At 43.9% G+C, this 15,534-nt stretch overlaps 1 protein-coding gene across 1 annotated transcript; it reads left to right on the forward strand.

The window, feature by feature from the left end:
• The first annotated feature begins 761 nt into the window (after positions 1 to 761).
• Positions 762 to 14,758, forward strand: LOC147121794 (4-trimethylaminobutyraldehyde dehydrogenase-like). The gene is made up of 6 exons (XM_085982304.1): positions 762 to 925; positions 4,438 to 4,626; positions 6,061 to 6,148; positions 9,166 to 9,307; positions 14,174 to 14,286; positions 14,389 to 14,758. The coding sequence occupies exons 1-6, from the start codon at positions 788 to 790 to the stop codon at positions 14,481 to 14,483; spliced, it is 765 nt and encodes a 254-aa protein (XP_085838430.1). The 5' UTR covers positions 762 to 787; the 3' UTR covers positions 14,484 to 14,758.
• The last annotated feature ends 776 nt before the right edge of the window (positions 14,759 to 15,534 follow it).

Consider the following 15,534-nt stretch of genomic DNA (forward strand, 5'->3'; position numbering starts at 1 on the left):
CTACAGAGATGCTTGCAAGCTATGGCCGACTGTTTAGAAGCTGTCAACAGGGTTTGTTGCCAGATACGGAGCTCAAAAGCTTCCGTATGTTTTAACATTAGCGCTGGTTTGTCCGGCAGTTTTGATGGGACGGCAACAGCTCGGTGCCGGATATCACAAAGTTTCCTGTATTAAGGGAATCCAGGGATATGGGGATAGTGCAGGAAAGCGGAGGTGAGGTAGAAGATCAGCCATGAATGGCGGAGCAGGCTCGAAGGGCCAAATGGCCGACTCCTGCTCCTATTTATGTTCTTAAATCAAGGCTCCTTCTGCCTATTCTGCCAGATCAGGTGGCCGTTAAAGATCACACGGCACTACTCAAAGAAGGGCAGAAAGCTCTCCCGATGCTGTAGCCAGCATTCTTCCCTCAATTATAACACCAAATAAGACCCCCCCCCCCATATTAACTGGTCATTTCACTGCTGTTTGTGGGATCCTGCTTTAAGCAAAATAGCTGCTGCGTTTGCCTAATTAAAAGCAGTGACTGTATTTCAAAGTAATTAGTTGCACATGAAGCACTTTGAAACATTTCTCAGAGACTCGATAAGCCACCATATAAATGTAAGTTCTTCTCTTCAAATATTTAGCGCAAAAGTAACATTAGCGGAGTTGGATGCTACTCTGAGAAATTTGACATTTGAAACCACCCGCGGAGATGGGGTGTCTCATTTCAGAATTCTTGAAAGCCCCAGTTCCCAAATGTACACGGCATTGAACAAACATTCTGTCTCTGCTCTGACTCTAGATCATGGAAACGGCAGCAAAAACTATCAAGCATGTCACCCTGGAACTGGGAGGGAAATCTCCACTCCTTATTTTCTCTGACTGTGATTTGGAAAATGCTGTGAAAGGTGCAATGCTGGCGAACTTTCTGAGTCAGGGAGAGGTATGTAAACAAATCCTCTTTATGTGATCTTGGATTACCCAACCAGTTTTTAAAATATATATTTTTAGCCATTTAATACATGTAAGTAACCTGCACTGTTGGCAGATCAATCAGCAAAACCTCCAGTGAGCTGCTTAGTTAGGCTCTGAATAAAACACTGCACCTCTTGTTTCCAGTGTGTTTCTACAACATTCTGTGCTATTGCATGAAATCTGCTTTGTTTTGATTGTAATATTTAGTGTTGAGACATCACCAGTTTTAAAGACTAAAGCAGAAAGTGTATAACATTTCTCCAAAAACATATGTACAGATGGGAGCCGAGGATTTTGTTTCAAGACAAATCCAATCTGGCCAATTACCGCCCCATCAGTCTATTCTCAATCATCAGTAAAGTGATGGAAGGTGTCATCGACAGTGCTATCAAGCGGCACTTACTCACCAATAACCTGCTCACTGATGCCCAGTTTGGGTTCCGCCAAGACCAGTCGGCTGCCGACCTCATTACAGCCTTGGTCCAAACGTGGACAAAGGAGCTGAATTCCAGAGGTGAGGTGAGAGTGACTGCCCTTGACATCAAGGCAGCATTTGACCGAGTGTGGCATCAAAGAGCCCTAGTAAAATTGAAATTGATGGGAATCAAGGGGAAAACTCTCCACTGGCTGGAGTCATACCTAGCACAAAAGAAGATGGTTGTGGTTGTTGGAGGTCAATCATCTCAGTCCCAGGACATTGCTGCAGGAGTTCCTCAGGGCAGTGTTCTCGGCCCAACCATCTTCAGTTGCTTCATCAATGACCTTCCCTCCATCAGAAGAGGGGATGTTTACTGATGATTACACAGTGTTCATTTCCATTCGCAACTCCTCAGATAATGAAGCAGTCCATGCCCACATGCAGCAAGACATGGACAACATTCAGGCTTGGGCTGATAAGTGGCAAGTAACATCCGCACCACACAAGTGCCAGGCAATGACTATCTCCAACAAGCGAAAGTCTAACCACCGCCTCTTGACATTCAACGGCATTACCATCACCAAATCCCCCACCATCTACATCCTGGGGGTCACCATTGACAAGAAACTTAACTGGACCAGCCACATAAATACTGTAGCTACAAGAGCAGGTCAGAGACTAGGTATTCTGCAGCGAGTGTCTCACCTCCTGACTCCCCATCTTTCCACCATCTACAAGGTGCAAGTCAGGAGTGTGATGGAATACACTCTACTTGCTTGGATGACTGCAGCTCCAACAACACTCAAGAAGCTCGACATCATCCAGAACAAAGCAGCCCTCTTGATTGGCTCCCCATCCACCACTTTAAACATTCACTCCCTCCACCACCGGTGTACCGTGGCTACAGTGTGTACCATCTACAAGATGCACTGCAGCAACTCACGAAGGCTTCTTCGACAGCATCTCCCAAACCCACGCCCTGTATCACCTAGAAGGACAAGGGCAGCAGGCGCATTGGAACATCACCACCTCCAAGTTCCCCTCCAAGCCACACGCCATCCTGACTTGGAAATATATCGCCGATCCTTCATCGTTGCTGGGTCAAAATCCTGAAACTCCCTCCCTAACAGCACTATGGGTGTACCTTCATCACACGGACTGCAGCGGTTCAAAAAAGTGGCTCACCACCACCTTCTCGAGGGTAATTAGGGATGGGCAATAAATGCTGGCCTTGCCAGTGACGCCAACATCCCATGAATAAATAAAAAAATGCGCCTTTCCATTCATTCAACTTTATACAGGTGGCTTTACTTGCATTTAAGTTGACGTTGATCAGGTTGTTCCTCTTCCTTCACCTTTTTAAAAAAAAAAAAATTTTTTTAAATCCTCCCCTGAAGGTGCCAACACATGCTTGCTATGGTTCCATGGTTGCTGGCCCAATCTTTGGTGCTTCACCCAAGTGTCCATTCTGCTTGGACCGTGAATCCCGGCAGAGCCCAATCCAGACGTTAACCAATACACACTATCCAGAAATATCAGCCAACGTAATGACCAAGAGTGGAAACCCTGACTTTCTTTCCCCCACTTCTGGCTTGTTGAGGCCAGTTATAGCATCCTTATACATGGTTGAATGAATTCACTCTGCACAGACTGGTGATTGAACTTGGGATTTCCCTGGCTTGTATGACTCAGTTACGCACTTATCAATCTTCAGAGGAGACCCTTTTTTCTTCTTGTTAAGAGTAAAACCATTGTGTATAGATGAGACTAGAAACCTTTTGATTTTGAAATTGTTCCCATTTGAGGCCATATATTCTGATCCTGTATTTATCTGTTTAACCTCTTGCAGTGTACCTCCTGATAGAAAATTGTTGTATATGTAGTTGGTGCTAACTACATTTCGGCCTATATTACAAGGATGTGGAACTCAGTATTTTAGTCTGTTCCTGGTATTGATTATCTCACCCAGTACACAGTGGCTGCAATTTCTGACTGATTTGAAATTCTGTTTTAAAGTTTAGTTTGGCTTATTTGACAGGATATTTGCATTGTAATATTAAACCCTTTAATTTCCTCGTAGAATTGCATTCAGAAAGTGAGGGCGATCAGAAACGAGGAGAATTAGTATAGCATCTTGCAAAGGCTTCACACACAAAGTTTAAATAAACATCCTCTTACTAGATATTAAGCTTATAAGCTCTATAGACTTACCTGAAACTTATGAAAATTTACTGACGAGCATGTAGATTATTGGATAACCATTTCCCTTTATGAACTGTTGAGAGATGAATGGATCCTCTCTGGACGGATGAGCTTCTTGGATCATCTACCATTCAAATTTTGGGAGCTACCTATGCCTGTTCCTGCCTCATGCTGTTGTAATCCATAATAAAGTTAGCCAAGAATTTGTACACACATTTGGAAGATACTGCCATTTTCTCTAGTTAGAATGAGACTTCCACGTCTCACTCTGACTGTTCCAGACTTCAGACTGGCCTGTCCAGAACACTGGACAGACAAAGGCTCACCTCTGACCCCCCCCCCACCCCCCTCCTTCAGCTCTCTGTGTCGAGCATGGGCTTGCCAAGCAGCTAATTACACTACCACCTTGTATGAGAGACTCTCCTCCCTTGGTGTGGGAGCAATGGCAGCAGCGTTGTCTGGTTAATTAGGCCCCCTGCTGAGTGCAATGAATGAAAGCCATTCTTGCATTAAAGGTGCAAACAGCCCTGGAACGTGTTCAATGACCTCCACCCCCCAGTTGTCTCAAAACTGATCTGGAAACCATCCAAGATCGGCAGTTGAAACAGGGCCTTGGTTTACGGTTACATCTGAAAGACGGAACTTCCGACTATGCAGCACTCCCTGAGTACTGTACTGAAGTGTCAAGCCTGGATCATGAGTTCAGGTCCTGCGGTGGGGCTTGGACCCATGACCGTCTGCATCTGAGGCGAGAATGCTACCACTCAACCAAGGCTGGCACTTGATATAGATCAGTATTTTGTTTGCTATTTAATTATTTGGGGTAAATGCACATGGTAATGTACCTTTCTTTATTTCAGGTGTGCAGCAATGGCACCAGAGTGTTTGTACAGAAAGACATACTGTCGAAGTTTGTGGAGAAAGTAGTGGCAAAGACAAAAGCAATAAAAATTGGGGATCCACTGCTTAAAGATACCCAAATGGGAGGACTCATTAGTCGCCCACACCTGGATCGAGTGTTGTCCTATGTAAAGCAGGCCAAGGATCAGGTATCCAAACATTTTGGTTGCTCTAAATTTGCTGCACTAATTGTTCTAATTAATCGTACACACTATTTGTAGCATAAATCAGAAGCAGAGTGAGATTCCCTGGAAAGGGGCGGGAGCGGGTGGTCTTGCACTGTTTTGGTTTGGACACTGCGCTGGAGGTCTGTAGAACTCCTTGGCACATTATAGACCTAAGTGCAGCCAATTTAAATGTTTAGGCAGCTTGGCAGTGCTGCCTTTAAACATTTATATTTCAACTCCTGGGAGAGGAAGTCAACGCATACTTGCACTCCTGCATGTGCAGAGCTCTGTCCTGGGCTGAGGGACTAGAATCACAGCTAGACAGTCTGATCGGGTTTGCTTGGCTGGATCCAATACTGCAGCTACTGGTCTAAATGAAATGGATTTGAATCCAGCTAGCTAGTGATCTTTGTGCACAGGGGCTGATTTTATTAGCGAGATTGAAAAATGTTCAAGTCATAGTAAAAAATCATACAAAGCTTGTGCCTCGGACTATGAAGTATCCAAAAGGATGATGGAGCTTGTGCAAAAACAGGTACATCACTGGCTGATGATGACGAAAGCCTTGCAACTAGTAAAAAGGCTAACTTTCTAGACTATGGAAAATCAAAATGAAGAAGTGTTAGATTAATGTCGGCAAAACTGAGGCCAACCTCTTTGGTTCCCATCAACACCTCCAAGACTGGCCTCGCTGAGGCAGGGAGCCTGGAATGTTGCATGTCCGGCTCGACCGTGAGTTTAGCTTTCACCCCCCACATCTATTCCGCTCCTAAACCACTTTCTCCCTCCTCCACGGCCTTGCCCATCTGAGTGCCCGTCTCTCCCCTCTGATGTCAAACCTTTAGTCATTCTGTCGTCGTGTCAAGGCTCAACTTCTCCATTGCCCTTCCAGCTGGCCACTCTGCATCAAGCTTCAACTCATTCACAGTTCCGTAATCCATGTGCTCGCTTACACTCAGTTCAACATTCCCGAGCTTCACTGACTTGCCTGTTGATTTCAAAATTCTTGTCCTTATTTTCAAATTTCTATATGGCTTCACCCCAACCTACTGTTACATTCCTGTCCGCATCTTCTGCTCATCTAACACTCAACCTCTCTTCACTTCCTCGACTCCACCCTTGGCAAATGCTCTTTCACGTACCAAGATCCTGCCCTCTGGAATTCACTGCCCACTTCCCTCCACCTTGTCATCTTTGAAAACCCTTCTTTGTGCCTTTGGTTCCTCATCCTAGCCACTCCAGCCCCTCCCCCGCTTCCTATACTCAGTGCGCAGTGTATCCCTTTCCACATTAGTGTAGACGCTCTGCGACATCTTCCTGCACATGAGCAGTGCTGTGCAAGTGCAAGCTGTTGCTGTTGCATTTCAGTGGCATTAGTTGGTATGAGACTGATGTGATCTTGATCCTTGTTTACAGGGTGCAACTGTGCTGTGTGGTGGAGATGTGTTTGTCCCTGATGATCCAAAACTGAAAGATGGATATTTCATGACGCCCTGTATTCTAGGTATTGTTGTCCAGTGCTGCAATTAACAGATCAAAACAATTAGAATATAGCTGAGACCAGAAAAACATTTCTTTAAAATATTTGACCACTTTGATTGGTGCAGAGTGATCCTTTGTGGTCGTGATGTGCCAAGCTAACATCTCCCCGGTGCATTATAAATACATGTGAGTAATTGTTCAGCCGTTGAATGTAAATGAACTAACTTGCCTACCAAGGATACAATGGCCCGTAATTTCCAATAGGAGACTTCCTGCGTGCGAATGCCTCCTATTGGGGAAAAAATCTATGCCCTTACCTGAGGGCTCCCGAGGTCTGGCCATTTCCAATCCTGGGCCTCTCCACAGTCGAAATGCGCAGGGCCCACCTAACCCACCTATCCCAGGGGCGCAGGGGGTTCGCAAGTGTCCCTGGAATCACGTGGGCCAGGCCAGCCAATGGGAGAAGGGAATCCTGCTTCATACTTTTGATAGATAGACCTGTCAAATATATGAATGGAGATCACTGAAAAAAGACACTAAAACATTAAATATATTTTTTAATCGCGGTTTTAAAATGTTAAAATTACATAACATTAAATATTTTAAACATTAAATTTTTTGGAAAAAATAATTAATGTTTTTTAAAAATACACTTTTTAAAAAGTATTTTAAAATTATAAATGAGTGGGGGGGGGAAAAATTATTTTTTACTTTTTTTAAACTCTCTTATGCTGGTAAAAACGGGCCTTACACCTGCTTTTTACCAGGCGTAAGATTTCTAAGGGTTTTCAGCGGGCGGAGGTTCTGCAGAAAGCGGAACTCTCCACCCGCAGAGGCCCTTCTCCAGGGTAGGTGGATGCGCTGTGCATGCCTGAAACCGGCATTTCCGATGTCCCTACGGGTGTGTACACATCGGAAAATACGGGCCAATATATTTTAAATGCTTAGAGTTACAATTGAATTGTTCCCCCAACAGTATTTACTTGTGCTCACTGCAAAACGCAGCTTCCATCAATAGGCCAGTGCCTCTAATAAACCGCAACTTAACTTTGTGGTAAGTGGGATGTAGAATAGCTCAGGGCGAACAGTCTACTCTTTTATCACTGAGTTTTACCGGATAAATTACAAGATGCCAACTCGTGATCTCTCAGAGAGGCAGAAAATGCCACACTGTCAGACTATGTATTTCAGGTTCAATCATGATTATTTTTTATTACAGGAAATAAATCTACACAAACCGATTAATTCAGTTGAAACAGCAATACACTACTTGACTCTCTGTTGCTTTTGACAAATTCCTGAGACAGAACTAACTGAGTTTCTAAATGAGTCCTTCAATCTGAAGCTTTAGATGAGCGTTTTACATAAATTCACACCTTGCCAATTATGAAGTTCTGTCTCACCATAGTGACCTGGAAACAGTTTGATCTAAGTGAAGTAATGATGAGCAGCTATCTTCTCTTAATAATTCTTGGGATGTGGGCATCGCTGGCAAGACCGGCATTTATTCCCTATCCCTAGTTGCCCTCGAGAAGGTGGTGGTGAGCCTATCTCAAGACCTTTTATACCAAAAGAAATTTCATATCACAGGCAACTTTAAGACAACAATGGATTTCATAGCAAGATACCCCTGATGGGGCAGCCATTACTGACACTGGCTCTGTCTTGTTCTTGCATACACTAATTAATAAACAGAGGCTGGCTGTCATTTGAAGCAAGCACTTATCCTCCTGCCCGGGAGTGTACATTTGCCCAACCCCACCCCTCACAAACACACAAATATCAGAAATCCATTGGATGTTAGCCGTGGCTCAGTGGGTAGCATTCTCGCCTCTGAGTCAGAAGGTTGTGGGTTCAAGTCCCACTCCAGGGACTTGAGCACAGAAATCTAACCTGACACTCCAGGGCAGTACTGAGGGAGCGCTGCACTGTCGGAGGTGCCGTCTTTTGGATGAGACGTTAAACTGAGAAGATCCCATGACACTATTTGAAAGAAGAGCAGGGGAGTATTCCCTGGTGTCCTGGCCAACATATCCTTCAACTGACCTCACTAAAAATAGATTATCTGGTCATTATCAAAATTCAGTTTGTGGGACCTTGCTATGCGCAAATTGGCTGCTGCGTTTCCTAGATTACAACAGTGACTACACTTCAAAAGTACTTCATTGGCTCTAAAACGCTTTGGGATGTCCTGAGATTGTGAAAGGTGCTGTATAAATGGAAATCTTTTCCACAAATCAGTTAACAGAAATTAGTCATTAACACCTTCAAACAAAATTATAATTATACTGCGATAGCAAAATACTGCGGATGCTGGAAATCCAAAATAACAACAGAAAACGCTGGAAAATCTCAGCAGGCCAGGGCAGCATCCATGGAGAGAGAAACCGAGTTAACGTTTCAGGTCTGACGAAAGGTCATCGACCTGAAACGTTAACTCTGTTTCTCTCTCCATGGATGCTGCCCTGGCCTGCTGAGTTTTTCCAGCATTTTCTGTTGTTATTTATAATTATACTGCCTACAGTTTCAAACTAAAGGATGAAAAATAAAACTTAAACAGCAGTCTTGGCTTTCATTAAAAAAAAAAGTCCCAGTGCCATGATTTCACTACACTTTCAATGAAAGGATACAACTGTAGAAATGTTCTCACTTGAAACAGGATTGAACCCTGTTTCTGTCTGGTGCAGTGGATTGACGTTTTGAGGTGCTGTGGCACAGAGTAACAGTGCACTGATTCACACCCATAGGTGATGAGTTCCTGATCTCAGAATAATCCCCTCTGGGAGCGCTGTTAGACCTCCAGAGATAGAAGGGAAGTTTCAGGGAATGAGCCCCATGAGATCTCTCCTGTACACCACTCGGTGCTTCCACGGAGGTCATGCGGCCCTTGCTCTCAGTCGGAGAATTGTACCCGACGGCAGGGAGAGGGGCAGAGCTTGAACCGAGGAGGAATTAAATGCTTCATTTCCTGTTGCATGCTGGTTGTGAACCTGTGGCGTTCATATGTAATGATCTGAGTGTGTATGTATGTGTGTACAGGGGACTGCAGTGATGAGATGACCTGTGTTAAGGAGGAGATATTTGGACCCGTTATGTCAGTGCTGGCATTCGATACTGAGCAGGAGGCTCTCGGGAGAGCAAATAACTCCAACCTTGGTTTGGCAGCTGGAGTGTTCACCAGGTACAGTGCTCCTCACACTTCTCGAATGCTAAGTCCTTCATTTATAAGTACCAGTACTAGGTTGTATGTTCCACCTCCGTAACATCGCCCGTCTCCGCCCTTGCCTCAGCTAATCTGCTGCTGAAACCCTCATCCATGCCTTTGTTACCTCTAGACTTGACTATTCCAGCGCACTCCTGGCTGGCCTCCCACATTCCACCCTACGTAAATTGAGGTCATCTAAAACTCAGCTGCCCGTGTCCTAACTCGCACCAAGTCCTGTTCGCCCATCACCCCTGTGCTTGCTGATCTACATTGGCTCCCGGTTAAGCAGCGCCTCGATTTCAAAATTCTCATCCTTGTTTTCAAATCCCTCCTCCTTGTTTTCAAATCCCTCCATGGCCTCGCCCCTTCCTATCTCTGTAATCTCCTCCAGCCCCACAACCCTCTGAGATATCTGCGCTCCTCTAATTCTGCCCTCTTGAGCATCCCTGATTATAATTGCTCAACCCTTGGTGGCCGTGCCTTCTGTTACCTAGGCCCTAAGCTCTGGAATACCTGTCCGCCTCGCTACCCCTCTTTCCTCCTTTTAAGACGGTCCTTAAAACCTACCTCTGACCAAGCTTTTGGTCATCTGCCCTAATTTATCCTTGTGTGGATCGGTGTCAAATTTTTTGGCTTAAAGTACTCCTGTGCAGCACCTTGGGACATTTTACTATGTTAAAGGCGCTATATAGATACAGGTTGTTGTTGTTCTTTCCCTAGTATGGGCCTAGTTAGATGACCTCAGCAGGGATGGTGGTATAGACCCCTGTGTCCCTGAATAGCGAGCGAGGGAAACCAGGGAATTATAGACCAGTTAGCCTAACATCTGTTGTCGGGAAATTGCTAGAGTCTATAATTAAGGATAGGGTGACTGAACACCTCGCAGTTGATCAGAGAGAGCCAGCATGGATTTGTGAAAGGTAGGTCATGCCTGACAAACCTGATTGAATTTTTTGAGGAGGTGACTAAAGCAGTGGACAGGGGAATGTCAATGGATGTTATTTATTTGGACTTCCAGAAGGCATTTGATAAAATCCCACATAAGAGACTTAACTAAGGTAGAAGCCCATGGAATTGAGGGCAAATTATTGAGCTGGTTAGGAAATTGGATGAGTGGCAGGAGACGGAGAGTAGGGATAATGGGCAGGTACTCAAATTGGCAGGATGTGACTAGTGGTGTCCCGCAGGGATCTGTGTTGGGGTCTTTTTATTTGTTTATGTGATGTGGGCGTCGCTGGCAAGGCCAGCATTTATTGCCCATCCTAATTGTCCTTGAAGATGTCAACTATTCACTATTTATTACGACTTAGATGATGGCATAGAAAGTCATATATCCAAATTTGCAGATGACATAAAGATAGGCAGCATTGTAGGCAGTGTAGATGAAAGCATAAAATTACAATGGGATATTGATAGATTAAGTGAATGGGCAAAACTGTGGCAAATGGATTTCAATGGAGGCAAATGTGAGGTCATCCACTTTAGACCTAAAAAGGATTTCTAAATGGTGAAAAGCTAAAAACAGTGGGGGTCCAAAGAGACTTGGGGGTCCAGGTATATAGGTCATTAAAATGTCATGAACAGGTACAGAAAATAATCAAAAGCGAATGGGATGCTGGCCTTTATATCTAGAGGACTAGAATACAAGGGGGTGGAAGTTATGCTGCAGCTATAGAAACCCTGGTTAGACCACACCTGGAGTACTGTGAGCAGTTCTGGGCACCACACCTTAGGAAGAATATATTGGCCTTGGAGGGAGTGCAGCGTAGGTTTACCAGAATGATACCCGGACTTCAAGGGTTAAGTTACGAGGAAAGATTACACAAATTGGGGTTGTGTTCCCTAGAATTTAGAAGGTTAAGGGGTGATCTGATCGACGTTTTCAAAATATTAAGGGGAACAGATAGGGTAGATAGAAAGAAACAATTTCCGCTGGTTGGGGATTCTAGGACTAGGGGGCATAGTCTAAAAATTAGAACCAGACCTTTCGGGAGTGAAATTAGGAAACACTTCTACACACACAGGGTGGTAGAAGTTTGGAACTCTTTTCTGCAAATGGCAATTGATAACAACAACTTGTATTTATATAGCGCCTTTAACGTAGTAAAACATCCCAAGGCACTGCACAAGAGTGTTAAGACAATACTAAATTGCTAATTTTAAATCTGAGATTGATAACTTTTTGTATTAAGGGATATGGGCCAAATGCAGGTATATGGAGTTAGGTCGCAGATCAGCCATGATCTCATTGATTGGTGGAACAGGCTCGAGGGGCTTGAATGGTCTAGTCCTGTTCCTGTTAGGAAGGGGAAAAACTGCTGGAATTCCCAATTTTCACCACTACGTGACGCCTACTAGCGCCTGCACAGGTGTGGACGTCTGGTGAGGAGATCAGGCTGGGCTGTTAGGCAGCCCCCAGTAGAGAAGCCCCAGCCTTCCGACATGCTGGTCTAGAATTGCACACAAACACTGAGCATTTATACAGGTTACCAGAGCTGATTGGTGCATGTGGAATTTTATCCCAGCGCAGAGTCGATGCCTTCAGGAGAGGAGGGGGGCAGAAAGTTGATGCTGGTGCTCACCGTGCTGTTCCACCCTTACACATCATTAATTCCAGCAAAATAACGTGGTTCTGTTTATTTGACAGGCACATTTATTGTGCTCTTTCTCTCTACTTGTGGATATTTTAATTTTTAAGACCACTTTTCATGCAGTGTTCTGTCTAGCTTTGCTAGGCTAAGTACAAGATTTTTATTTTCTAAATTTGGTAGTTAAACCCTCCAACATAAAAGTGGGGTAGAAATTTGTCTCGGTCGGTGGTGCAAAACGGGTATCGGATTAGCCGCCCGTTCTAGGCAGCGCCTGGTATTCAGTTCTATTGACTGCAATATATAGGTAAGTGACCAGACACGCACTGGGTGGGAGGAGGATTGGGGGCAGCGAACACACCGAAGGACCAAAAGGAAGAATTGTAAACGGGGAGATACACAAGGGAAGCAATGCTGATGTGGAAGCATTGGGGACCGCGAGTCCCACAGATTGTAGGAGTATTACTGTGATTATCAGTGATTCGTTGAGAGGTAGCGTATACTGCCCAGTGTCGGTCACTGAGGTCGCCCTTTTATATTTGGGGTTCAACTAATTCATTGCCTGTGTACATTTTGAATGAGGAACAGCAAACTCTTTGGGTTTGACTTGTACTTTTATCATTATACGTGATTTAAAAATGGATTTCACTTCAAAAGGCCCTGCTTTCAAAGACACTTTACTTTTGGTCATCTTGGTGTCTGACACCTATCACCATGTTTAAGTGTGGTCAATCCAATATACTGAAAAACCTATAGCTGTCGGATTTCTTCACGTATTACAGAGTGCACACACTCTTCCCATAAGGGACACACCTCACATAGCTAAGACCAGAGAGCTACAGTACAGGTTGACAAAGCCAAACTTAAGGCCCCCCCACCACCCAAGAGTGCTCAGATAAAATGCTGGCGTTTAACCAGCGAAAATGCAGCTTACTTCTAGACACAAAAGGCATCAAGGGGTATGGGGAGAGAGCGGGAATATGGTATTGAGATCGAGGATCAGCCATGATCATATTGAATGGCGGAGCAGGCTCGAATGGCCGACTGCTGCTCCTATGTTACTTCTAGAGCATTCCACTGTTTACCAATCCTACTCGTTGAGGCTTTGACTAGTGAGACAACCAGCTCTCCCCCCACCCCCCCGTTCTGTAAGGCTCGGCTACTCCCCGAGGGATAGCCTAGACAATTAATTATCTTTCAAGTAATGAACAATTTTAAAACGTTGCTATAAAAAATATTTTAGAACATAGAAACATACAAAAATAGGAGGAGTAGGCCATTCGGCCCTTCGAGCCTGCTCCGCCATTCAACACGAGCATGGCTGATCCTCTATCTCAATACCATATTCCTGCTCTCTCCCCATACCCCTTGATGCCTTTTGTGTCTAGAAATCTATCTATTTCCTTTAAATATATTCAGTGATTTGGCCTCCACAGCCTTCTGTGGTAGAGATTTCCACAGGTTCACCACCCTCTGAATGAAGAAATTTCTCATCTCAGTCCTAAATGCCCTACACCTTATCCTGAGACCGCTTGTTCTAGACCCCTCCAGCCAGGGGAAATATCCTCCCTGCATCCAGTCTGTCTAGCCCTGTCAGAATTTTATATGTTTCAATGAGATCCCCTCATTCTTCTAAACTCGTGAATACAGGCCTAGTCGACCCAATCTCTCCTCATACGACAGTCCTGCCATCCCAGGAATCAGTCTGGTGAACCTTCGCTGCACTCCCTCTATGGCAAGTACAGGAAACTTTCTGGTATCCGGCACGGACGGGACTGACATTGTGCCGGTTCATCAAAAATTCCGGATAACTGAACGCTATAGTAAAAGATACGGAGCTCAGAGCTCCGTAGAAAGCAACAAACCCTGTTGCTTAGCTTCAGAACAACGTCCACAAGTTGCAAGCATCTCTATAGCTTAGCAACAGCTGCAGCCACACCCTTGCCTTCCTCCATTTGTTGCTGTGCAAGTAATAAAAGTTACTTGAACCGACTCCTGAATTTTGCCGGTTAACCGACATTTCCGGTTATTTAGGGGCCGGTTAATCAAAAGTTTCCTGTATATCCTTTCTTAGGTAAGACCAAAACTGCACACAGTACTCCAGGTGTGGTCTCACCAAGGCCCTGTACAACTGTAGCTATTTGTACTTCTAAAAGTATTGGACAGTGAATAAAGGAATGGCGGGGTGCAGTTTGCTTGTGCTCTTTCCAGAGTTGTTGGATACTCTTTGCAGCCGGTAATGTGTGTTTTTCAGAGATCTGACTCGAGCTCATCGGGTGGTCGCTGCTCTTGAGGCAGGGACATGTTTTATAAACAACTACAATGTCTCCCCAGTTGAGATACCTTTTGGAGGATATAAAATGTCAGGTAAGGACCAATTTTGTTTTTCTAGAGAAACATTTGTAATTTTTTTTTTAAAAAAGCAAGCTTTCAGATAACTGAAAAGTAATCCCAATTCATTTGTTGCAGGATTTGGAAAAGAGAATGGAATAGCGACAGTTGAATATTATACACAGCTAAAAAGCGTTTATGTGGAAATGGGAGATCCAGAATGCCCTTTCTAAACTGTCACAATCTCTTCTGTTTGTGCCTGAGTTCAGTGTATTGTTTCAGGTTAGTTTGTTCCAGCTTAATACTGCAAGCAGTGAAAAGTAAAATTTCCAAACTCTTTCTATTAATATTCTGCAGTTCATATAGGTGATGGCTTGTGGTCACCATTCAAACTATGTTCAGTTTGTCATCATTTGGATCCTCTGTAAAATGATTTCTGCTGTCCATAGTATTCACTGTGAAAATTTCAAATGGATTGTTTTTGTAAAAATAAAATTACAAACCTGCATTAGTGCCTTTTAACAGTAACTTATCCTCCCCTGCATAGGCATAATTTCAGGTCAGACTGAAGCAAAGTCAGTTGTCAAATTTCTGTGAAAAATAAAACTTTTTGGGATCCATGGAAGTTCCAACCTCAACTGGTGAACTTCCTCGTAGCGTCAGTCTGTCTGTTTTCCTCTTGCTAGGAGGGAAGGTAACGCAGCATCTATAATAAATTAGATATCTATGTTCTGCACTCCTTACTGAGGTACTAATGTTATGATAGTCACATCTGCAGGGGTGCACTTGTAAAAACATATCTCCATACCTATAATCTAGAGCATCATTAATATAGTTGGAGTAAAATTCACTGTGTCCTGACCTTCCATGGGCAAAGGAACAGGAGATGCACATGATGAATGTGAAAGGTGAGGGACAGCAGATGTAAACCTTGCCACTTCCTTCCAATGGTGGAGTGAAAGTTAATTTTACATTGTAGGCAACAAGTTTAATACTTAATTTTTAAGACCATGGAGGTGATTTTTTTTTAGTAAACTGAAGATTAACATTTGCCGAAGGTGCTTTTTAATTAGGTGTCTATAATGAAAAAACTTCAGCTCATTATCATGAACATTTCTATTTAATCTGCTTAAGGTTACCCTTTCCTTTTCCAACAATTGAATTTCCTTTTCAACTTAATGTGGAACTGTGTACACCAGCTTTTAGAGTGAGCTTATAGGAGTAACCTGTGGTACTTAGTATTCTGCTTGTTATACAGCAGTGATATGAATAACCAGTTAATCT

Source organism: Somniosus microcephalus, chromosome 3, assembly GCF_052327205.1.
Source record: "Somniosus microcephalus isolate GS21.2 chromosome 3, FLI_Smic_1.0, whole genome shotgun sequence".
In the NCBI taxonomy this organism is placed as follows: Eukaryota; Metazoa; Chordata; class Chondrichthyes; order Squaliformes; family Somniosidae; genus Somniosus; species Somniosus microcephalus.